Source organism: Monopterus albus, unplaced genomic scaffold (assembly GCF_001952655.1).
Source record: "Monopterus albus unplaced genomic scaffold, M_albus_1.0 scaffold38.1, whole genome shotgun sequence".
NCBI classification, from domain to species: Eukaryota; Metazoa; Chordata; class Actinopteri; order Synbranchiformes; family Synbranchidae; genus Monopterus; species Monopterus albus.
The window spans coordinates 1,655,346-1,679,181 of NW_018127918.1; the positions used below are offsets into that span (position 1 = coordinate 1,655,346).

Sequence of the window (23,836 nt, forward strand, 5' to 3'; positions counted from 1 at the left end):
GACTGGGGCAGTCCACCTCTCCCCACCGCAAAAAAAAGAGAAACAACCTGAGGAACCTGCGTGGTTGTATCCCGCAGCGACGTCTCTGTTTTGGGAAACATCTGACCTTCTGCTGTTGCTGAGTTTGTCTCGGTTTTCCGCTGATCAGTCAACATGTCTTTACAGACGAGCCAGAAAACCACGACTTCGACCTATCGGACCGTGAACGTGTCCTCTCCGGAGCCAGTGAGCAGCACGATGGTCTCGGCCGGGTCGGTGTCCCAGATGCCGTACGCAGTGAACGGCTACGAGTCGGTGCGGTACCTGGTTCCGGTGCAGCAGCAGCAGTCCTACGTGCTGATGCCGCAGCCTATGATGCAACAGGTAGTGTCACCGATGTACGTGAGCATGCCGCGCTTCAGCGTGAGCAGCCAGGAGTCCGACCTCATGTTGCAGCGGCAGAGCACGATGGAGGTGAGACCCAAGTTCAGAGCTGTCACCTGCAGAAAGGCTCATTGTTATCATAAGCAGGGGTGGCCCAAAGTGTTTTGGGGCTTCAGCAGAATGTGACATCCCGTGAACACAATATTATTTGGCAAATTCAATAGTCTAGTAGTTTAATTTAGTGCCAACCAGTTAAGTAAGTAATGTGGTTTAACACAAACCTGCATCCAAACAGCTTAAAGTAACCCCTACCTGCCATTTGGTGTTCAGTCACCTTTAACAACCTTATTACCACCATTATTTAATGGGCCTAAATATATATTACTTAATGTATAGTTGGCAAGTTAAAGCATAAAAACTGTACAAAAGCAAAAGCTACTATAACTTCTATAACTTGTGTGTTTAATATCCTGATATCTTTTTTTTTTTTTTTTACTTTGGGTATTTGGTGTTCTTGTGTGTGAAATAACTAGCAACACTCGTGAACTTGTAAGCAGCTTGAACAGAGTTTGGTTAGGTGTTGTGAAAACACAAATTAGATTTCAGTCTTCTGTGCTGCTCTGCAGCGTCTGCTCTGGTGTTTGTAGTCCAGTGTTGTCTTTATTACAGGCTTCCTTGGAAATCCTGGGATTTCCTTGAGTAATTAATTCCTGTAAATGTGACTATCTGTCTACATCTGTAGCTGCTGTTTTGAGTGCACTCACCTGTGGAAACATCTGAGGTATTTTATCAGTTTGTCAGTCACAGTATGAACCACTTTGCAGTCATGGGTAAAACACTAGCAGCGTAAGCACGTCACCCATATGGCAGCGACTTATTATTTCTGACACTGTGCTATGAAGATTCACAGTCCGTGATCAGAAATAAGCATGAATATAGAAAGATGGCTGAGCTGGGGCTGTACCTGTGGAGGACTTTCCACATGCTGGCAGTAGTGAAGAATCATTTTTTTTCTACTATACAAATGTAACCTTTCTTTCTTAGTATAAAATGAGTGTTGCATTTCAGTGTTGTTGTTATGCTTGTAAAGCTATGTTGAGATTTCCCTTAAAACGCTTATTATATAGGAGTGAATAGTTACACTTGACAGTTGTTACCTGGTAGCTTAGGGGTTAAGACCATATCATGTCAACAGGGGACCTTTGTTGCATCTAGAGTTCCAATGAATGTGCGGTAAGGTGCTGTGTTGTTAGGGGTGTTTCCAGTATCTGGCTTTCAAGTGTTTGCCATTGGTTTCCTTTTTTGGCAGAATGAACTGTAGTGAAGGTAATCTTGTCGGTTCACGCCCATTGAAGGATTGAAAAACTCTTGCCAGTCTTGCCCCTTGTCAGCCGACTGACTGTTAAATAGATACTGGTACAATGTGGTATTACTACAGTCACTTCAATCAGCACACACTGTGCTGCAGGCTTCAGAGCTCGTCTGATAATGTGCTCACACACAGCTCTGCTTTACCTGAGACTTCCTCCTTGATGACTTGTTATGTGGCACCAGTCTGTTCTCAGACGTGTGAAAGCTTTGCCAGAAAACTCTTTCCTGCTCTGATAACCACTTCCTCAGTGTCCTGGCCTTCAACTCTGGGATGGCTGGCACAAGGTCTCTGGTGTAGGCTGAAAATATTTGGATATCTTTTCTCCCCCAGTTTATCTCTCTGATAATAATATTCTTGCTACCTACTGTCCTCTATCCTCAGCTGTCCTCAGCTCCTTATTTTATTAAATCACTTTCTGATATAGTGTCCACAGAATATTGCTGGGACGGTCTCAGGACTTTCCTTTGAGCTGCTTGCTGTCCTGATAATTTATAAATTCAACTTCATTCTGCTGTTTGAGAGCTGAATATTAATGGTTGACAGAGAAGCAGTGCGACACACCCCTTACATTGGAAGATAAACACATTCTTCTATCTGGCTGGATCACCTTTGCTGAATTAGAGTGCACTGATCTAAGGTCAGGGAACGTTTTTCTGGAGAAGTCGCCTGGGACTATGAAAGCTTTTGATAGGCATTATCATGCTAGAGTTATTGGAGAAGGCACTGAATTAATGTGATTGTTCATGCTGCAGTAAATAAGCACACATTCCCCTCCATCCTACATGATATACTGCAGGTCTGAAACAGGAGGAATCACACAGTCAGCTTTTATAAAACACACTGGCCAGTGGTGCCTCACTTTTGATTCAGGGCTGAACACAAGGTCAAGATGATCAAGTTGATTATTTAGTATATATTTATTTTGTTGATTTGCTTTAACATGGTTTAAAAAAAATTTGACTAAAGGCTAAAGATAAAACTATGCATTCTGTGAGTAGTGAGCCAAGCACTGAAGTTCATTATTTTGTGTTTAAACCCGACAGTCACCTCTTTCTCTGTTATTCCAGAGCATCAGCGGGAAGTCTTCGGTGTTCAGCCACTCGTCCAGTCATGAGGAGGTAAGGACACACAAAGAATCTTTTTTGGTGTTTAATGTAACAGACACATCGATTTAAAACTACTAGATCCTGCCTGTGTAAAACCACACAGGCAGCAGCTGTGACTCGCATCGTAAAATTTAAATGAGTCAAAGCTGGAAGTGTAATTTTTTTCGTTTTTGTGAACATGGAGCTGTTTCTTCAACCTGAGAAACAAGAAGAGGGGAAAATGCAGAGGGAGTGTTGAGTGTATCTGCTGGTTCTGTGCAGCCACACCCATCTGCATGAAACCGCAATATGGGAACATGGCAGTGTGTGTAAGAACAGCAAGATAACAGGTGGCTTCTTTGTTTTTTTTTAACTTTACAGTCTTCCCAGTTCTGCTGGGGGCGGTTCACACATGCTCTGTGTGTGCAGCTATGCCCTGCCTCCAAACACGTACTGTTTAGAACAGCACTTTGTTCATAATCACAAGACCTTCTCACTATGCTGGCAAGCTATTTAGAGGAGGTGTTATATTCGGGTGTGTCCGGTCACTCCCAGAGGCCTGTGGGTGGGTACATTCCTCTGATTTGAACCTGCTGCGTCATGTATATGACTGTTGTCAAACCAGGTAGTTTCTCTGATTTCTAACCGCTGTGATGACACTTCAATGCTGTTTATTTTGGCATGACCCGAGAAAGTCCTTAGTGCAGTTACAAGAACAGAGTAATCCTATTTAGCTTTGTAAACCTTTGATGAAGTGAATACTTCAAGGGTGACTATTTATTAATGTTTAAGTTTTTTTTTTTTGAATAAAATGTTAGAAAAAAGTGCATGAGAATCATCCACAGGCCTTTAGTGATGGCTTTATATTGATTTTATTATCAAACCAACAGTCTAAAACCCAAAGTTATTCATTTTTTTTGTTTTCAAACAAATAAAGGAATCAATTTGTCACCTTGGAAGTGCTGGAATCAGCAATAGTAACTTTTTTTTTTCTTTTTGTAAGTGTCAATTTATTGTTAGTGATTAACTAATTAATTAATAGTGTTAATTAATAGCACTCCCTTCATTTTGTTTGTTTATTGTCCTACCAGAGCAAAGTCAGTTCAATAAGCAATAAAAAAACAATATGGCAAGATTAAAAAAAACAAATCGACAAAATATACAGTGCAAATGTCCATAATAAAACCACAACAAATAAGAATAATAAAGGGCTAAGGTGTGTGAGGATCTGAGAGGGACTACAGCGCATTTATTGTACAAGGAAAAGGTGAACATTTGAACTTGCTGCGTGTAATATTCAGAAGCCATTATCTCTGAACATCGGGGAAGATGTGAGATTTCTTGGAGAGGATGGTCTGGATTGGTGGGTTCATGCATAGCACAAGAAATTTGCAGTAGTTTCTTTTACAGGCTCTTTGATATTTGGTTGTCGAGAGCCACTTGATCAAAGTCAGTAAAGTGTGTGTGTGTGTGGTCATAAAGCTGCACTGTATGTTGTTGTTGTTATTTTAATTGGCCTTTGTCTTCATTCTTGTAAGTACAGTCTGAGGTCCTTAATCTTTCTGCGTTGTCTGTAATCTTGCTCAGTGTTGTGCCAGGAGCAACTTCAGAAAAATAACTTGGCCAGCGAGAGTTCAGACAGTAATCTGCTACTGGGCTTCTCTTGAAAAGGAACTCTTAATCTTTTGATTTTTTTTTTTTTGGATCCAGACAATAGAACTGGTTGTTAAACATCTTGACCACTTCCCCCCCTCCTCCTCTTTTCCTACAGGAGTGGAGGAAAAGGGCTGTGTTTGAGCCTGGTTCTGATTTTAATCATTTAGATTTTTGTCTTCTTTTTTTTTTTTTTTTTAACTTGATTAGGTTTTAAAACTTCAGAAGCTGCTTTCAGGGTTAGTGTTGCTGTTGTACAATATGACATTCTTTTTGCGGTTTTTGGGACCTTCAGGTCATTGACTAGAATTTCAGCATGTTTGATATAAAAACAGACCCGGCGACGGTGGCAGAGTTGAAGTGCAGGTGTAGGTGTGGGAGGGAAATGGGTAAAGCTGAGATATGTTTGCAGTAAAGTGGCAGAAAGACTCCAACAAGGACACAATGCACGCACACGGGTTGAACTGTACTCTGAGATGCAAACAGACACAGACCTAACTGATGAAGTGGATTAATTTTCAAATGTATTCATCTGCTTTTTAAATTCATAAGTAATTACTGTATAATGCTTTACAGTTGAAAGGTGTCAGAATATGAAGTGTAATCAACAGCAAGATATTTTTAATGGAAAAAGTTACACCTTAATGTAGATAGACATATGTACAGTAAGAGACCTGGCTATACTGTATGTGTTATGTTAAACACCATCTGACAACTATTGATATATAAACATTGCTCCCAAGTACCACAAACTGTACGGTGTCATTACTTAACAAATACGATTTTTAAAATCATGTAAATCGTTACTGTCTTAACACCTGCAAGCTGCACAGTGGTGTCAAATAGTTTGGTCACAAAACTGATTTCTGTGGCTACATCTGAGATAAGTAGATATATTTACAGAGATTAGCATTTCAAAGTCGCTGAGAACTGTGTTGCCAACACACCGTGATTCATAAATGAGGCTCACTGTCAGAATGGAAGGTGTGGTAAACAAGCAAAGCCAAAAACCAGCTCTGAGTAACCGACTCTTACTCCAGGAACGTACACACAGATGAAGAGTCGCAACGCTTATTGTTGTGTTAAACCAAAACATAAAAAATAAATACCGGATTGACGCGTGTTCATCATACAAATATAATATATACTCACATATTATGAGACATACACATGGCACATTTGTTTTAGTAAAGTTATGACTACCATGAAAATACCACCTTAGATTTAATATCCTCACACACAAGGATCGCTACTGCATCGTTACTTTCACTCAGTGAGCAAAAGAAAACCACATGTGGTCTCAGTTGGTGTGTCGGCCTCCTCAGTGACTGGTCCACACATTCCATATGGATCAGACTGTAGCTGTGAGCTGACACGTACACGTTTGTACAGGCTACAGCCACAGCTGTGTGTGTTGGGTTATTAATCACTTGACAGTGAAGAGTGTGATTGTGGATCCTGGTGCAGCAGAAGTATCACATAGTTAGAGAGTACATGAAAGAACTGAGGCTTCGTCTCCACCGAAACAACTAAACTGCACCACCAAAAAAAAAAACTCCACAGCTGTTTTGTCAGATACCTTTGGCAACATGAAGAAAACTATGCTGCACACACGAGTTATTAAAAGCCTTAAATAAACAAACCCCTCTATCTTTTCTCTCTCAGCGCCGCCAGTTCTACTTTTGATAATTTCACTTTTGTCTTTCAAGATCAATAGCACAGAAGAGAACAGTATGTAATATAACTGAGTTATTTACAGTTCAGTGACGGCTACTGTGTGTGTGTGTGAAGAACATTTACCTTAGAAAGTTTGTTGTGGCAGCGTAGTGTTGACTTTAGCTCAGACACATCTTACATTTTAGGTATTTGTTCTCTTATTATCCAGAGCGACGACAGCAGGAACAGAAGTCTGATGTTCTGCAAACAGTCAAATCTGAGGAAACCAAAAACATACAGCTTGGGGCTGCGGGGGGGATAAGATCTTGTTAAGCTGAGTGAAAGGTGTTGGGCTAAGAAATGTGGTTAAGAGGAATGGAAGTTGACAGACATGTTTACTGCTGAGACACTAAAAATGACTTTGTAGTGTTTGAACCTATGTGACGGCCTGTATTTGAGACGTGTGCTTCAGCATTGTTCCCTTTTAATATTTTTGTTGTCACGTCAACTGCTTCGTAAGAAGCTTTTCTCACCACTCCAGGGTATGTGAAGTGTTCAGACTTAATTACAGGACAGTGAAGGAGGTTGTCACATTGTAGTGAGACTAGAGCCCTAGACAGGACATCATGTCTTTAGTGTTAATCTCCACAGTAGCTCCAAACAGGAAAGCATGGCTTTAGTTTTAATGGGCATGAATAACATTCTTTTCTTCTCCCTAATATAAAATGACTTTGTATCTGTCAGGACTTGATTTGTGGCTTTATGAATTCACATTTGTTCTTCTTCATTCTGCAGGATAAAAATCCCACCCTCAGTCATTTGCCAGCAACATACAGCCTTGCACCAGATTAGATAGAAATATTTATCTGTACCCTCTTGTTACAGTGTTATGAGTTAGATAGCACTGTTCCTTTCTGTTTCTTGCAGGGGAGCCAGATGATTGACAAGATAGAGTATCTGTGAAAGTCGCTCATGTACACATGTTGTTGACTGAGCCCACTGACTTCTTTTCATTCAGATTCATATATGTACACACTGACTTCTTTTCATTCAGATTCATACAGCTGTAGGTCATCTGTTTGTTTTTATCACATCTGTATGCTGTCTGCTGCTCACAGACACACATTTCTGTAGCTGTCTTACTGGTTGTGTAACTGAATTATGGTCTTGTGGTGAAGCCACTTTATATCTGCACATGGTTCTCTGGCATTGGTATAATTACATCATTTTGTTTAAACCAGTTTGAACTATTTGCCTAGAGCTGGTGGAATTCTGCTTTTGGTTTGGTTCATGGTTGTGAAACCTTCAGCCTGATAAATGGGCAGAATCTTCATTTTGGCTTTTCTTCATTATTCTGTGTAACATTATGATCACTTGATTCGCATTCTGTTTGCCATAACCGATCAGTAGCAAGCAGGAGTTCAGTAGTGATCTGGCAGGTTATTGGCACTGAAAGACTACATCCACTCTAATGAGGAAACATCTGTTAATTGGCACCAGAGCTGCAGAATGAATCTGTGATGTGTGTGGTGATTCATGCTAGTGAAAGGTAACCAACCACTCTGCATTTTCAGCAGATGATCAACCCCCGCCCCCCCAAATATATTGGTGTGCTGCCTAAGTTTGCCTAGGCTGCTTTTATTAGCTTTTTGTCTAATTTTCACTGAATCTTACATGCGTTTACTTCATGAACCCCTTTCTTCCATGAAATGTCAGATGCCAGTGACAGAAGGTAAAATGGTAGCTCATCAATGGCAGAACAACACGTCAAGCAAGTAATTCAACTTTTGAGCAAGAGATATTTTGACTGGCGGAGTTGCACTGATCAGGAGCCGCAGGCTGTGATTCCACAGATGCAGCAGGTCACTGAATAAGATTTAGAATCAATATGGTCATTACCTAACGTCCATTTGTCCATTTTTCACACTGTTGTGTTGTTTTGTTTGTTGACGGAACATATAAAACATTTTGTCATAGTTCCTATTGTCAAATATTGTTTTTAGTTTTAGTCTCTGAAAAATTGGCTGTCAGTGAATATTTGTCATCAGTTTTCATTGACAAAATTAAGGCTGCATTTGAGTTTTCCATGCTTGTGAGCAACCTGGTGCTCCATATCTGACACGGCGACAGCAGTGGGTCTCTCACACACAGGACCTCCCTTCTGAACTGATGTTTTTTCGGCACAAAATTGTGTTGCTGTGGTGACTTGTGAATCGCCTCCAGCCATGAGAATGACTGTTGGAAAGGCTTCACTTGGCAGAGTGGCTTTGCTCCATGAAAGAGAACAAACACACTTGACTGACACTTTCAGCTTGACTCTCATGTTGCTTCTCTGCTTAAAGTTCGGTTTTCTAGATAAACGTTCTGAATGACACTGTCTGTGCACATATGCACATGTTGAAACTGGTGGTGAGCCTCAATTATGTTGCATCACTGTGATGAGGATGAAGATCTCTTTGAGTATCGTGGCTGTCAAAGGCTTGAAGCTTTTTATTTGCACACCTGATCACCAGACCAGGGTCAGAAGGTCATCAGCTGCATAGTTGGGATATCAGCATAGCTGGTTTGAATCCTGAATTGCAGTTAAATAACGTTTGGAGAGATTTCTGGCTTTGTGCTGAGCTGGGCCTAATGCAGTGGTGGTGGGTGTTTCTTATTTAGAATTTTATTTTCACATCTTTATTTTATTATTTCCTTTCTTGTAATTTCTTTTTCTTCTCTGATTCTTCAAACAAGGGAATAGTTTGCAAATGCAGTAAGAATACATATTACTTTTATCAGTATAAATCGGATTATTTCCAGAGTTTTAGTAGAAATAAGAATGAAAAGATTCAGTTTAGACTGAAATAACCTACTGCACTGTCAGACTGAATCGCACAAAAACTGACTTGATGAGAGATGTTTTGCAGGACATGCACAAAGGCGCTCACAGAGACTCGTACAAAGAGCCTGTGTGGTAACAGGACACTTGTCTCTCCAATAACAACCTCTAGTGTTACTCTGTCCTGAGAGCCTCACACAATGATTTGTGTCATTATTCTCCCACACATGCACCAGAGACGCCAACATGACTTAATCATCTTTTAGGATGCTCTTTTTACTGCATGTAAAAGCATTTCTGCTGGTCCTGAAAATACTTGGAGTGCTTGCCACCAGAAAGGCGCTGATCAAATTTGACTACATCAACGTAATGTTAAAGACCTGTCCCAGGGTGTGACCTCCAGACAGGGACAAGAAAGTGAAACCAAATTCTCGGCCTCTCACTGTAGTTCTCATCTGACCTGGCAACACTGGGGACACTGCATGCATAAGCATATAAAAGAGTGAAATGAAAAATTATAACTGATACTGATCTAAATGTTTGAGAGATGGTCCAAGCATACATAATGGTTCACCATAATAAAAGTTTCAATGCATTCCACAATATAAAGATGGCAGTAAATCATTTATTACTCTTCGTGGAGCTGTGTCAGTACTGTGTCCAGGAGAAACTCAAAGTTGTAGATATAAATTAACCCAAACTTCAACTTAAAATACTGTTTTGAAAGGCTCTGTTTAGTGTCCAGACTGGTTCAGGTGTGTCATCTCTGCTTTCCTGCTTTCTGCAGGAATGTCAAGCATCTAACTATAGCAGCCACAGCCCTTCAGCCCTGAAACACACCCACCTCCATGTGATCACAGTATTCACTTTATACCTTGTGTTGTACTCTTTGGATTTCATGTTTAAGAATAAAAATAACAGCCCTAAAGGTGCCTGCTTTTGGTCCTGCTGTGACCTCTGACCTCTGCAGGATCATAAACCTAATCCCAGGTTTCAGTCTCCACTGCAGCCAGACAGGAGCTGACTTTAAAACCTTGTCAGATATCAGAGTTGTGTAATATTTGAGTTTCTTGGTTTGTTGCCAAGCTCCTATTCAGACACTGAGATCTGAACCAGTTTGATAAAGATAGCTTCACAGGTTTGCACAAATCTACCTCTAATCATTTATTTTTAAGGTGCTTTTGGCTCATACTTTGTCACTATAACATTTTCTTCAGTTTAGCAGAAAATAAGCCTTTTTCGGATTCACTCTTGTCATGCGTCACTTGTTCATACAATGGTGAATTCCACTTCCATTACTCTGTGTTCATAGGTATGCTTATCAAATTTATTTTGAGTATATTTCCCATCAGTGGGCTGTTGAGACAACCTGAGAAAATGTTGTTACTTGCACTTGAAAATTAAAGATAACAGTGACTTAAGTTGGTCTTTTAAATGAAGACGTTAAACGTATGGAAGTGTATTCCTCCGAAGGCCCCATTAAGGTTTGACTCACGCAGGTAAAACACCTGGATTTGCTTATACTCTGAACTGCCAGCATCGGGAACATATGTACATTTCTGATTCTATTATATACAACTATCCTGCAATAAATCCTTTATTTATGAAACTTATAATGAACACTGTGAGAGGAATTATCGGTATGGATTTTTCTTTTGTGGCGGTGCCCCTTCTTGTACATAATGCGTGCAGTCAATTTGTTTTCTGATTAATCTCTCCGTGTCAGGAAATTGTGGAAAATCACAAAAACCGAGAGCACAAGATAACCTCGCCAAATGAGAAAGATGTTCAGTTTGTGCTTATATAAACCAGAGAAAGCTAGTGATCCTTCACAGACAAGCTGGCATTAGATAATGTTTGGCAGAGGTGGACTAAGATTATAAAGACCTGTCAGTATAATACAATCCACAACAGAATGTTGGAAACTCTGGCTCCCAAGCAATTCCTGGACTTCTGTGAGATGTGGCTGGACCGCTCTGCATAGCCACTGCTTTGATATTTGAGAAGACATGACCTCAAGCAGGATCCTTTCTGTCTGCGTCTACTGTATGTTTATCTTTTTCAGTGATGGAACCACAGGACAGACTCAACAGGCATGAAAGATCTCATGCACTTGCTTTTATCTGATGCGTCGATTTGACAGAACTATTAATCATAGACTTTAATCACGGACTGAAAGCAACTCATTAGGAAGTCAGTACTGCATTCAATTTGTCCAGTAACTGTGATAATATGTTGCATTTATTAGGACAGGTAAGGCCCTGTACAGACTTGGGGCCTTAGCTGTGCATCTGCACACCATACAAGGCAAAACAGCTGCACCCTTGGATATATTAAGTATGATGTGAGGGTAAAATCAGGCTTAAAAGCATCAATCAACAAGCACACACTAGTCAGAAAACTCAACTAATCTGTCTTCCAACCATCCATTATCTATATAGGTACCACAGGTGGTGGTGTGTTTTTTTTTGCAACCTTCATTTCTTATTTTTAACAAATTTAATCACACTGGAGACTTGTATTTAAGTGCTCTTTAAAAACAGATAAAAGGGGGTTGGGACAAGACAAGACTAACATTACAAATAATGCTGGTGCTACTCTGTAATTTGTCAGAGAACAAAGAGTGTTATGGACAGGTGTTTGCAGAGGGAGAAGGCGTTTTCCGTGTGAAGAGTACACAGCGCGTAGCTCGGCTTAGTGTTGTCGTATTACAGGTTGTGCAACAACAGTTTGACTCAACTCTGTTGCTACATGTCACTGACATGAGGTGATGGGTGTGTTTGGCTCGGATCACGTGTAGTGTGCAAGTGCAGCGAGGAGTGTGCAGGATGGCAGGTGCAGAGCCTGGTACCTCAGGTTTCAACATAGAGCTTCTTAGAGGTGATTTACCACAATTATAAATGTACACCATATGGCCCAAAGTATAAGTGCTTCTGTGACGGTGAGGCATCACTATTAGAATATTTGAGAACGTAAAGGGCTTCAGTAATTAGTTCAACGGTAAGTATGAGATTTTTTGATTATTACACAGGTAACCACGTATATGACATGTCTTTGTCAGAAGATTAAAGAGGCCGTTAATGAGCTTTTCAGTCTGCTAATCAGGTTTTCTTTTTAAGAATGATCCGTGTTGGCAGATGTTGGGCAAGATGCCAAGGAGAGGATTTCCTTGTTGAAATGATATTTCTTGCAGTGATCAGAAGAGAAGCACAGTAGTAATGAATGATTTTGTATTGGATGTTCTCCATAATCTGTTCTGTATAACTCTGGGCACTAAACATGACCTTCTAGTAAAATCATCGTAAAATCACAGTTTCAACTTACATACACACCACACAGTCTGTCTGCACAAGCGTTTTATTTGCATGTATAATACCGTACAAAAACCTTACATGGACAGTGGTTAAAAATTTGTTTCTGGCCTTGCTCCTCCAGGAGGAAGAAGAGGAAGAGGAAGAGGAGGAGACAGTGGAGGTGGAAGAAGTGGAGATTGTTAATGTCGTACAGCAGAAACCACCTCCAAAGACATCCAGGACGGAGTGCAGGACCGAGCTGACAGAGGTGCCTCAGCCCACGAAACTGGACACGCGCTACTTCGGCGAGCTGCTGGCTGACGTTTACAGGAAGAACCGCGACATCCACTCCTGCATCTCTGAACATGTGTCCAAGATCCGTGGACAGTAAGTGCTGAAGTGCTTGTACAGTTTTTATATATACATAAATCGACTGTCTAAAAATTACAGAAATTGGAAATTCTGCCCCAATCCATGAAAGGTCATATATAGCTAACTATATTATTAAGCTATACAAAATATATATGTTAAATTTTGAAAATCTCTCCGACCACACAAAGACATCTGAATTGGATAGTGGCAATAAAATGACAGAACACAACAATATTGTGGACAAAAATAGCCAAGTATTAACAAACTGATTTGGGGAAAAAAAAAAAAATCTTTTTCCTGTATGCATTGCCTTGTTCAGTGCACACAGAATGTACATTCTGTGCATTTACTGTACATGTATGCTTTGGCTTGGATTGGCTCTAAAACATGAGGCAGTCTTCCTCCTAGAACAGATCTTCATTGCCGTTGCAAAACGTTCTTACTGGTTGAAACCAACTCCACAGACGTCATAACTTTAAATAACAGAATTTATGTGTCGATGTCTTTAATGTGGTTTTATTATCTTGGCATATGCTGCGGGCTAGCAGACTCCTACACAGCAGTTGTGGGATATTGTCATGGAGACAGACGCTGGGCGTGCAGCTTGGATTAATATCGTGAGCAGCGTGCTTGAACAGGTCCGAGGCGAGTTTCAGTTGGATTCTTTCCGTCATAATTAATTGGGGGGTTGAAACTGAAATGGTTTTCTTGGCAAGGAAGAAAATTCTACTAAGAAGTATAGGGAGAACTGTGACTTAGGTTCAGTTGTAAAATCTGAAAAGGTATATTTGTTTCCAGTGAAGATTTCTTTGATGTAGTAAACTATCTTTAATCCTGTGGTATGGATGCTTTAAGATGGAGAAACTGTACTATATGTTCAGTTTTGTTTGTCAGCTGTTGTGCTGCTGCTGTCACCTGCTACATCGCCTGAGAACCCTGCTTAATACAGGGCAGATGGTAAACCTGGGACAGAAAAAAGGAGAATGACATGATGCGTAGGTCAGATGGTCTGATGTAGCCAATGAGAGTGATCTACAACTCTAAGCTAGTTTAAAAAGTCAGGTTGTGTTCATCAAGTTTCCGCCCAGTTGAGTCATGTAATGATATTTTGCGTGTATGACTGAGAGATGAACCACGGCATCTTAATCCAGCTTTAGCTTTTCATCTCTCTGTCAGCCAACTCTGACATAAGAGGCTCAAAATCACTCAGCACAGATACACACACCTGTACCTGCATGGCTATGGTGTATTTTCTTACAGTGAAGGCTGGGCAATATGGCTGAAATCAATATCATACTGCTAAAGGATAGGTCTAGTGATATTCTCTATGTTTCACATTACAGATCCCATGAAAATACCAAACAATGAATGTATCCTACTAAGCACTACATTCATCGTGTTCCTCTGTGCCATAGTGCTCCATTGTTGTCCAAAAAGTGAACACTAAGCCACACTGTTGTACTGCATGACATGTTGTTTATCAGGCACATACACACATGCACACTGTAGTTTATTAAGACACAATGCCGCTAGAGCACCAAAATATACAGTGTATTAATCCATGGTTAAAAGTAGTCCCAACAAATGCACTGGTTAAGATTTGCTGAAAACTACAGTGCCCAGATGTTTTAGGGAATCAGAGGCTTCAAGATAAAATCATACATTTCATCAACAGTTATTTTCTGTCCTTACAGTGTGATACATGCACACACACACTGCTCTGTCTCAGTGGGGCTGAGAAGTCGAGACTCGTGAGTCACTGTGATAAACTGTAAATCTCACATATACAAACACACCATCACTTTGTTTTCTTTCTCTCTCTCACACACACACACACACACCTCTCGGGTATCTCCAGTTGAACTGCTGTTCTCATTGTTGGGTTTTCCTCTGTGTGTTACAGGAAACACCAGCTGGATCCCAGCAATGACTATAAGGTGAGAAACAGACCTGCATCACTCACATCTGATAAAGACATTTCAACAGAGCTCAGACGGCACAAAACTAAAGACGCTAGACATGAAACTAAAAGTGGAAGTCCACACTTTAATCTTTATTGATAGAACAGTTTCTTGTCTGATTCTAAATGTTGATGATTCACTGTTATCGTACGCAGTATTTTTCTGTATGTTTTCTTGGATTTCTGTCATTTGTAGGGACCAACCAATTTCTCAACAGTACAAATAAAAGTAACACAACTGCAGACATTTGTCCAAGTTGGAATAATTTCTCTCGCTATTTTATTCAGTTGTTTAATTTGTATATGTCTTCAGGTGGAGAGAGAGGAAGTCGAGGCTTTGATTCCCAAAGGAGCCACTGAACTGACCAAACAACAAATCCGCTACCTGCTGGAGGTGAGTCAGATGGAGTTTAATCACCATTTCATTAAATGTCATTTACATTTTGATTCACATTTATTATGATATTGATCTTTAATGCTATCCATGCCATTCTCAGAAGATTTGTATTTCAACCTTTAACATTTGCATTCGTATCATGTTGAAAATATCTCAAAGTCCTAAAGTTCTATCTTGCTGCAGATGTACAGCATGACGGTGTGCATGCCTCCGGTGTTGACTCTTCTTTCTGTGTATGTTTTCAGACTCGTCTCACTGCAGACAAGAGCATGCGCCTGCTGCTCTCCACCTTCAGCAGTCTGAGAGAGGAGCTTCTGCACATGACTGAGGACCTACGGGTAAGAGTCGCTGCCGCCTGAAAGGAAAAGCACGACATAACAAGCGACACACCCAAACCCCTCCACAAAGAGCGACTTTTAGAAAAGGGGAAAGCATAGAGGTTCAGTGTAATGGGTTTTTTTTTTCAGAACTATAGAGAGTGGACCTTTCCAAGTATAATTTTGCTATTATAACTTATATATACACAGTATAAGCAGTAGTTGAATGTACACTATATTCTAATTTGAAGATAAGTAAAAATTCAACCTGTAATGAATATAGTGGAGTAAAGCTTACAATCTTTCCATCTAAATTGTTTGTATTACTGTATAACTATAAATACTAAAATTGAACTCTCACAACTGTACATGTATTTCAGTATTATACATTTAATTTGATTTTTATTATATGTACTTATGAAACTTTTTTACATATGAAGGTACTATAATTTTCTTTATTTAATGACCTTTATTGAGCATTATTTTGTAACTTCCTGCTCCTAAAGACTGATGGGTTCATGTAATGCCTGCCCATTTATAAAAGTCAAACATGCCTTAAACTGAACAAGGTCATCTGAAACATTCTGTTTATGAATAGAAAGACAATTCAACAGATGTGAGGCCTTCTCAGCTTTTGTCATATTTACGTCGTTTCAGATTAAAAACAGAGTACCACATCCAATATGTCAGTTCATAGCCATAAATAAAATGTACAGACACATCCAGATTTTTTTCAGCAGCTTGTCAGGTTAGAACAGTATGTCCCCACAACGTGCACATTATATAATATGAGCGTTACGTAGCTATGCAAGCTTATTAAATGCTTTAAATTACACCAGACACATGCAGACTTCAGGGCAAAAACTACTGGCTCATTCCGGCTGGTGATAAAGCTGCAAGGTGGAGTCGCTTTTACTGTCTGTATTCCTGAGAAACTATTTGCCTTTTTCACAACGAAGTCAGGGAGTAAGCAGTAGCACAAAATGACATGTAGAGATTTCACTATTAACGCATGACATAAATGATGCAGCTTCTCCTACCAGTGTAACTTTAGCTGTTGTATGGTACATAGCCATAGTGGTATTTAGTTGACAACCATAACATAGCCATACATGAACTAAGCCTAAAAACTGACAAACCTTAAATTAAACGCCCGTTGTTGTTGTTGTTGTTTGGATGCCAGATGCCCTTCCTGACGCAACCCTCTGGGACAATTTAGAGTTGCCAGTTAACCCTGATGACTGTAGACTGTGGGAGAAAGCTAGACTTCATGGAGGAAGCTCCACACAGAAAGGTCCCCATTGGGACTTGAACCATGAACCTTCTTGCTGTGCAGCAGCAATGCACTGTGCCACTGTGCTGTCCTAAATTAACTGCCTGTAACATAATTAAGCTTTATTTATTCAATCAGGAAATTTCAGTGAAATTAATAAATCTTTTAATGCACTGGATTAATGTTACAGTTGTCGACTGAATACCGCTGCAGCTATGTACCATACTAAAAGATCCCCAATCAAATTAAAAACGAACAAACACAACCATTTGAATAATGGAAACAAAAAAAGGAATCCAGTCCCACATTACTAGAGTCAAAAGAGTCACAGCTAATCAAATCCAAAGTGAAAACAAAGTAAAACAATCTAAATGCCCTAACCTTTTTACTCTTAGTATAGAGATCTAACTGATTCTCTTTGCCATCTCTTGCTACAGCGCCTGGAGAGTGACAAGGAGGCTTTGGAGAGAGATCTGAGTTTCAAAGCGGACCAAGCTCGGCAGTATGACTGCCTCCTGGAGGCCGTTCGAGAAAACAACAGACAGCTCCAGGTAAAACCGTGGCTGGATTACTGAATGGGTTTATCTGCCACCTGATAGATCGGTAGTAATCTTACAGAAACACAACTACAGGTATGGCAGATAAAAAAAAAAAAGTAAGTAAGTCTGTAAACTATGGGTAGAAGTTTATTACTGACATTTCCATTCGTGACTCTTCATATATTTAGGTTTTGTTTACCGAGTGGTTGGTTGAAGCTTCTATGATTGTGTGACTGCTCATGTTTTTTTGCCACATCGGACTTATTTTTTATACTTTATGTAGTGCAATAATATTAGACAGAATGGCCAAAACTGTTAAAATATTATCAAAAAAAGTCCTATACATGCATTACTATAATAGCAGTCATTTCTCTTATATCTTTAGTTACACATTACAGAGATGCAAATTCTTATCTAGGTTTTAATTGCTGTTATCTTGCAAATAATAACTGGATCTTGTAGGATTTATATGAAAAATACTGGAAATATTCAAAGAAAGATTTAATGCCTGAGTATTTAGAGTAATATTTAGTGTCTTGTCATTGTTATGAAAGACGGTATAACAAGAATACAACTCCACGTCACAAATTGCAGCATCCAAAATGACCACACACCTCACTGAAATGGTTTCAACAAAAGCTGAACACTATAACCTTTTTTTTTTTAAGTTTCTTCCAAGCATGTAAAACTAAGAAAATTGATATTGTGAAAAACAAAATTGATTCGACATTTCAACCAATAACCATAAGACATCACAACATTCCAATAGTACATGCTTGAAAGGGAGTAGGAAGAAGTATACACTTATCTAGTCCTACCCCCTTTCTTAGACCATGGTACCATTAGCCCAACACCGGACACTCAGACCCACAGCAGTGCAAGTCCCCAACAACCACCGTATATGCATCCTATCACTGCCCTATCCATTGTACATACCAAACAACCCAATTTCCTCATCGACCAGCCCCTTAAACATAGACCAGCCACGCCATGCACCCAACATCCGGCGTCAAGCCAACTACCCCACGGTCTATCTCATCCCATTATAATACCCTCACTTTATCATACTCTTCATCCTACATGCAATACTTCCTATACTACCTGTTCCAAAAGCGCATTGCTAAGTTTCTCAATACAAAACTAAATTCCATTTAACATCATCATTCAAATCACAAGTTTATATTCAGTGCATGAATTTTTAAATTTAACTGACCCCTTAAATTATATCCCACTTCTCTTTCATTAAACAATTTTTGAATTCCACCTGGTAATAAATTGTTCCTAGCTTTATACATGAACACCGCAGTTTTATATTCCACTAAATCAAAAAATTTTAACAATTTAGACTGTATGAATGATTCATTAGTGTGATCCCGATATCCAAGTTTATGGACAATTCTTATTGCCCTTTTTTTGCAATATGTACTATGGCTGAAGTGTACTTTTGTATGCCTTTACCCCAGCATTCAACACAATAATCTAAATATGGTCAAATCAATGAACAATACAGAATATGGAGTGTTTTCCAATCCAGAATATGTTTAACCCTTGCCAGTATAGAAATACTTTTGGCCATTTTGTTTTGTATATTTTTGATGTGAGATTTCCATCAATTATAACACCTAGAAATTTGATTTCACCTTTGAACTTCATGTAGCATTTACTGCAAGACTGTATTAGACTGCCTTGGTATCTAACTGCTACTGCTTTGTGCATCTGTGCATGTGCGTGCCGCTCCAGCTGTCTCTGAAGGAAGCCAACACAGCCCAACGTTCCCTGGAGGGCCAGCTGATGTCGGCCCAAAACGCCGACTCGAGCCGCGGGTTTAAGGTCAAAGAGCTGGAGGGAAGGATTAGAGCACTGGAGAAGGAGAACGAGATGCTTCGACAGAAGGTAAACACTAGCCCTCCCACCCTCCGTACAGTGCGTCCATCAGGACCTCCTTCTGTTTAACCGTGCTCATAAAATAACTTGTGGCGAGGTCACTTCATTTGTGTCACCAGTGCTGAACCATCTTGAAGTTTATTTTAAAATGTTTGATGGAGTATAAATAGTGGCACCTGCTGCCAGACAGGTGGTATGTTTAGATTCAAGGTGAGACTTTGTAGTTTAAAAATGTTAATGCATTTACATGATCTAAAATATATTCAAACACCTGGGTTTGGTAACCTGGTGCATTGCATCTAAAAACCATCTGACTGCGATTACATTTAAATTTACAAGCCAACTTTTTTCCTCTTCATGAAATAAATCAGTCCAAATGAGGACTCCAATAAAGGGTCTCACATGATTGCTTAACAGAATCATTGTCTTCCTGTTTCCATGTTTCAAATGCAAGTGTCTTGGGGGGACTGTTCAGGCATGTACAGACAGATCTATGAAGCTCTTGGCCCCCGGCTGTGATTTGGAAAATACAATGTTTCATGTGGGCGAAAGAATCTCAATTTTCAGGAGACGCAAAGTATTTGGAAAGATCATTAGCAGTATGTATTGATTCCAAATGTTTCAGTTAGTATGAAATTCTGCTGAAAACAAGCTGTTTTACTTGGAGGGAACCCATGTTTTCTATACAACAGAAAACTTGTTCCATATAATTGCAGTTAATGTGGAAATTGGCCTTTCGAAGCAAAGTAAAATTAACACCATCTGTCTGCTTGTGTTTTCTGCCTTGCACAAAAATCTTTTGAGACATTTAAGTTTTGATGAGGAGATGAAAATAAAAACAATTAACTCTGATAACAGGGATGATAATTTCCTTTCCTTCCTTCCCCATCCCTCTGTCCTTTAGATGACAGGCCAAGGCAGCTCCACCCTGCATATCAAGACAGAGGAGTTGTCACGTCAGTACAACGAGCAGCTTGGTGCCATGAGACAAGAGAAAGACCTGGAGATAGAGAGGCTGAGGGTGAGAATGAAACAAGACTATGGTAATATGGCCTGGAAATTCATCCTCAGGATCAATTGTAAATACACGAGGAATGTTGGGAATTTCACCTGTCCCTAAGTATGTATACAGAATACTTAACATATAAAGACACACCAAGAAATGCTGCTCAGAAGTGTATCTTACAGAATAGATCAGCTTTATGGCAGAATGTTTTCATGTACATACTTAGACATTCCTCTCCATTCTTCCTCCAGGCCCAGATAACACGAATGCAGACAGAGGTCCGCACTAACAGCTCATCCTCAGACAAGAGTCTCCAGCTGAAGATCTCAGAGCTGCTCGCCATGTTGGAGCAGCGGCAGACCATCATCACCAGACAGGAGGAGGTTTGCAACATAACACACCAACATCCTGACACTTCATTCAGCTATTTTAGGGCCATTTAAGGAGAGAACTGAAACACAAAATGTATTGATATGGCACATTTCAAAATCAGAAGAAGAGAGATGTCCTGATGCAATACTAAGTATCGGTATCAGCACCGATCCCGGCATATTTCACAGGATTGTATTGGCCAGAATAAAGCCAATCCAAATCTGATTCTTATTTAGAACTACAGTCCTGTATTTGAGTGGACTCGGTCGCATTTTTGAGATGCGTGTCACGCAACCAATTCTCTGCTACAGTATGTTAATCAATCCAGCTGTGTTTACACTGCGCGTTTAGGCTGGTATATCACTTAGGTTTTAGCTTCCAAGTCTGTTTTTCTGGAGCTATGTGCATAAAACAGTCCACAGAATCCACCAAAATCACTTTGCCCCGCCACAAAAGCCTGGACTTCTAAGGCTAGTTACCAGCTATGAGCCAGGGCTAAAGCAGCTTAGCCATGAACCAGATGTCCCCGACTATAGTTCAGGTCCACAGATCTGGGTGGGTCACACCATATTCGAGAAAGTTACAACTAAAAAGAAGCTGAGTAACAGTTAATGTTCTATAAACACACTGTCACCTCTGCTGACACATGATCCTTGACCTCTTGTGGTCCTCAGGAGATCAAGAGGCTGATGCAGGAGAGGAGTGAGAACTCCCAGAACATCACCAAAACCATCATCACCAAGAGGTACGATGTTACAGCAAACCTGTCAGATTACACACGCACAGTATGGACTAAGTCACATTGTTTTTGGTCTGTACAGTAAAAATGATCATTTAATCAACTGAATGACAGAAGAGTTTAACCAGTTATTTTGATAATAATCTTCACTTATATTTCAAGCAAAAGAGTGAAACATTTAATGGTTCCAGCTTCTTAAAAATTAACTGCCGTGGATTAAGACTTACAACACAACCCTATTTGACAAGATGAGTAAAATGGATATTTAAGGTGATGGAGCCACCAGAAAGGAGAAATAACACATTTGACAGCAAACTGGATGAATTTAAAGTAAACTGAAAACAATCCTTTATAACCTCTAGAGTCCCTGCGTCCTCATATGAGGACCGCACAGCTTGGGTTTCCAAAGCTCAGGACTCTAGAGGTTAATGTTGTAAAGCCAAATTATTGTCTTACCCTACAGTGTTACAACTATCCACCATGTCTGTTGAAGCCATAATTGTACATATTCCTGTGTGTAGGTACAGAAATCATTACCCTATGCTTGGTCTGCTGAGTGACGACTACTTGGTGAACCCTCCCCCACCCTTCAAAGAAGACAAGACCATCCTCATTGAGAGAACTGGAGAACAGGTAAAAAGGGGGAAGAGAGGAAGGCAGTAGTCTTACTGTATATGAGATTGGAATTTTCCCAATTTCTTTAACATAATAAATGCAGAATAATATCTGTCATCCCAGACTACTCGTGGTTCCGCTACCAAGGCGTACCTCATCCTTCAATGACAGGATTTTTTTTTTTAGAAAAGACTGAGCTGGTTCTTAATTTTGTAGTTCTAACCATCATTTTTATTAGTCATGACAAGACTTTTGTTAACAGTTCTGGTGCTATGTAACAACACCGCTAGACATTATTCAACAATGCCAGAGATAGGACAATGCAGCAAATAGTCACAGACTAAGACCAGCCAAAGGCCACGAATGAGTATAATTTTATCATCTTTAAAACCATTTAACACCAACATAACCTCTTTCTATCAGCAGGAGTCACCAAAGCCATAGTCAAATCCTACACATTGTGTGAAGTGAAACCTAAGGTGTCCATAACCAAACTAACACTCTTGACAGTGACCTTTATTTTTTCACGTGTTTTCACTGTACTTTAGCTAACAATTAGAAAACACCTAAGATTTAGGTTATTAAAAAAGGCATGAGGTTTGCATTACAGAAATAAAGTGCTCTGCTTGTTGTCTGAAACGGTGATGGAGTAACAACTGTATCTGTGTTTTGTTTGAAACAGAAAACCATTACAACTTCTTAAAGACACACCGCTTCTCTGCAACAGGAGTAACTGAACGACGAAGAGCCCCCCCCCCTTCCCCAGGTGGTGGTTGAAAGCCCTCCTAATCTCTGGAATATACTGTATAGGGTGACTGTTTTGTTTGGGTTTCTTTTTCTCTTTTTTTATAAAAAAAAACTGGAGCAAATAATCCAATAATTCCTTTTGAGACTGTTCTTCAGCCAGGTGGTTGTGGGATGAATTATCGTAGCAGTAAAAATAATAACAACTGGACACAGGGTGAGATTTGTTTAACATTAACACACATCTCACCCTCAAAGATATTCTGCTAGAATAAATAAATTTAAAGTGACAACATCTCAACAAATGTCTGAGATCATAATTAACCAAGGAAAACTCTGTGATCCAGACTAACCGTTGTCTGCAAAACTAAATGTCATTTGAGAAACACTAATATTTAAAAACTTGCATTAAAGTCTATGCGACTAGCATGCTCACTCCTATAATATAAAAATATAATATATGATGTCTCACTCAGTCTGACTATACAGAGTCTGTCTACACACAAACACTCAAGCATAACATACAGTATTTCCATGGAGAACATACAATGATTATTTTGACCAGGTAAATAAAGTACATTATTAGCACTCTGCATTAGTGGTGGGAACTGTGACATGTTGGTCACGATAGAATCACCAAACGGGTGTTATACTGCAAGATGAACACCTGTGATCTATTACAATTTCTGTACCTGAAGACGATTTAATAAAAGATAGATAACTCCTGTATTCACTGTTTTCTTGATTTTAAAAAAAGGCATTACTTTCACTGAACTTTATTGTCTACTGAGAATAAAATAAGATGACACTAAACTGGTATTATGTAGCATAAGATCCGCTTCAACGCTGCCACAGCCATGCTAGCTCAGGAGATGACAAAGTGGATGCGTTACTATGATTGCTACTCTGCATGTAAATTGATATATTTAGAGTGGCCTTCCTGCAGTATGGTTTTGACGAACATCTGAAGACATGTTCTGATTAGGAAGTCTGCTTTTGTTTTGTGCTAAACAGTAGTTTGTATCTATCAACTGTGTCATTGTTATTCAAACCATTTTACTGAAGTTTGTGTCTTGATAGACTCAAGAGGTGCGGGGGTATGTGCTGCTCACATGTAGCTTTAATGTGTTTGTATATGACAGTGGGAACTGGGTTGAAGCTATGTCATGTCTCTTTCTGAGTTTTCCTGGTTGTCAACTGTCCAGGCTTCTTACATAAAAAGCATGTTGAAGGCTTCGTGTCCTCTGGGTTAGTAATCAGAACTTTGAGCTTATACTATGAACTAATGAATACCTATATATGTTTCCTGTCTTTACTTTCTTTGCTCCATTTAATCCATTTTCCCTAATTTTATGTCCCCTTCCTTCTCTTTGCC

General features: G+C 39.7%; 1 protein-coding gene and 1 long non-coding RNA gene across 2 annotated transcripts in view; one reads left to right on the forward strand and one right to left on the reverse strand.

Moving 5' to 3' along the window:
* The first annotated feature begins 136 nt into the window (after positions 1-136).
* On the forward strand, positions 137-23,190 carry pof1b (POF1B actin binding protein). The gene is made up of 13 exons (XM_020598329.1): positions 137-453; positions 2,803-2,853; positions 12,386-12,630; positions 14,519-14,552; positions 14,889-14,969; positions 15,218-15,310; positions 17,000-17,113; positions 18,842-18,994; positions 19,890-20,006; positions 20,243-20,374; positions 21,038-21,108; positions 21,624-21,735; positions 22,400-23,190. Exons 1-13 carry the CDS (start codon positions 154-156, stop codon positions 22,418-22,420), a joined length of 1,524 nt encoding a protein of 507 aa, XP_020453985.1. The 5' UTR covers positions 137-153; the 3' UTR covers positions 22,421-23,190.
* LOC109959170 (uncharacterized) overlaps positions 15,246-23,836 on the reverse strand; it is a 45,985-nt gene continuing 37,394 nt past the window's right edge. Inside the window, exon 3 of the long non-coding RNA XR_002274784.1 lies at positions 15,246-15,327. This is a non-coding gene — a long non-coding RNA (uncharacterized LOC109959170). The remainder of the gene's footprint in view (positions 15,328-23,836) is intronic.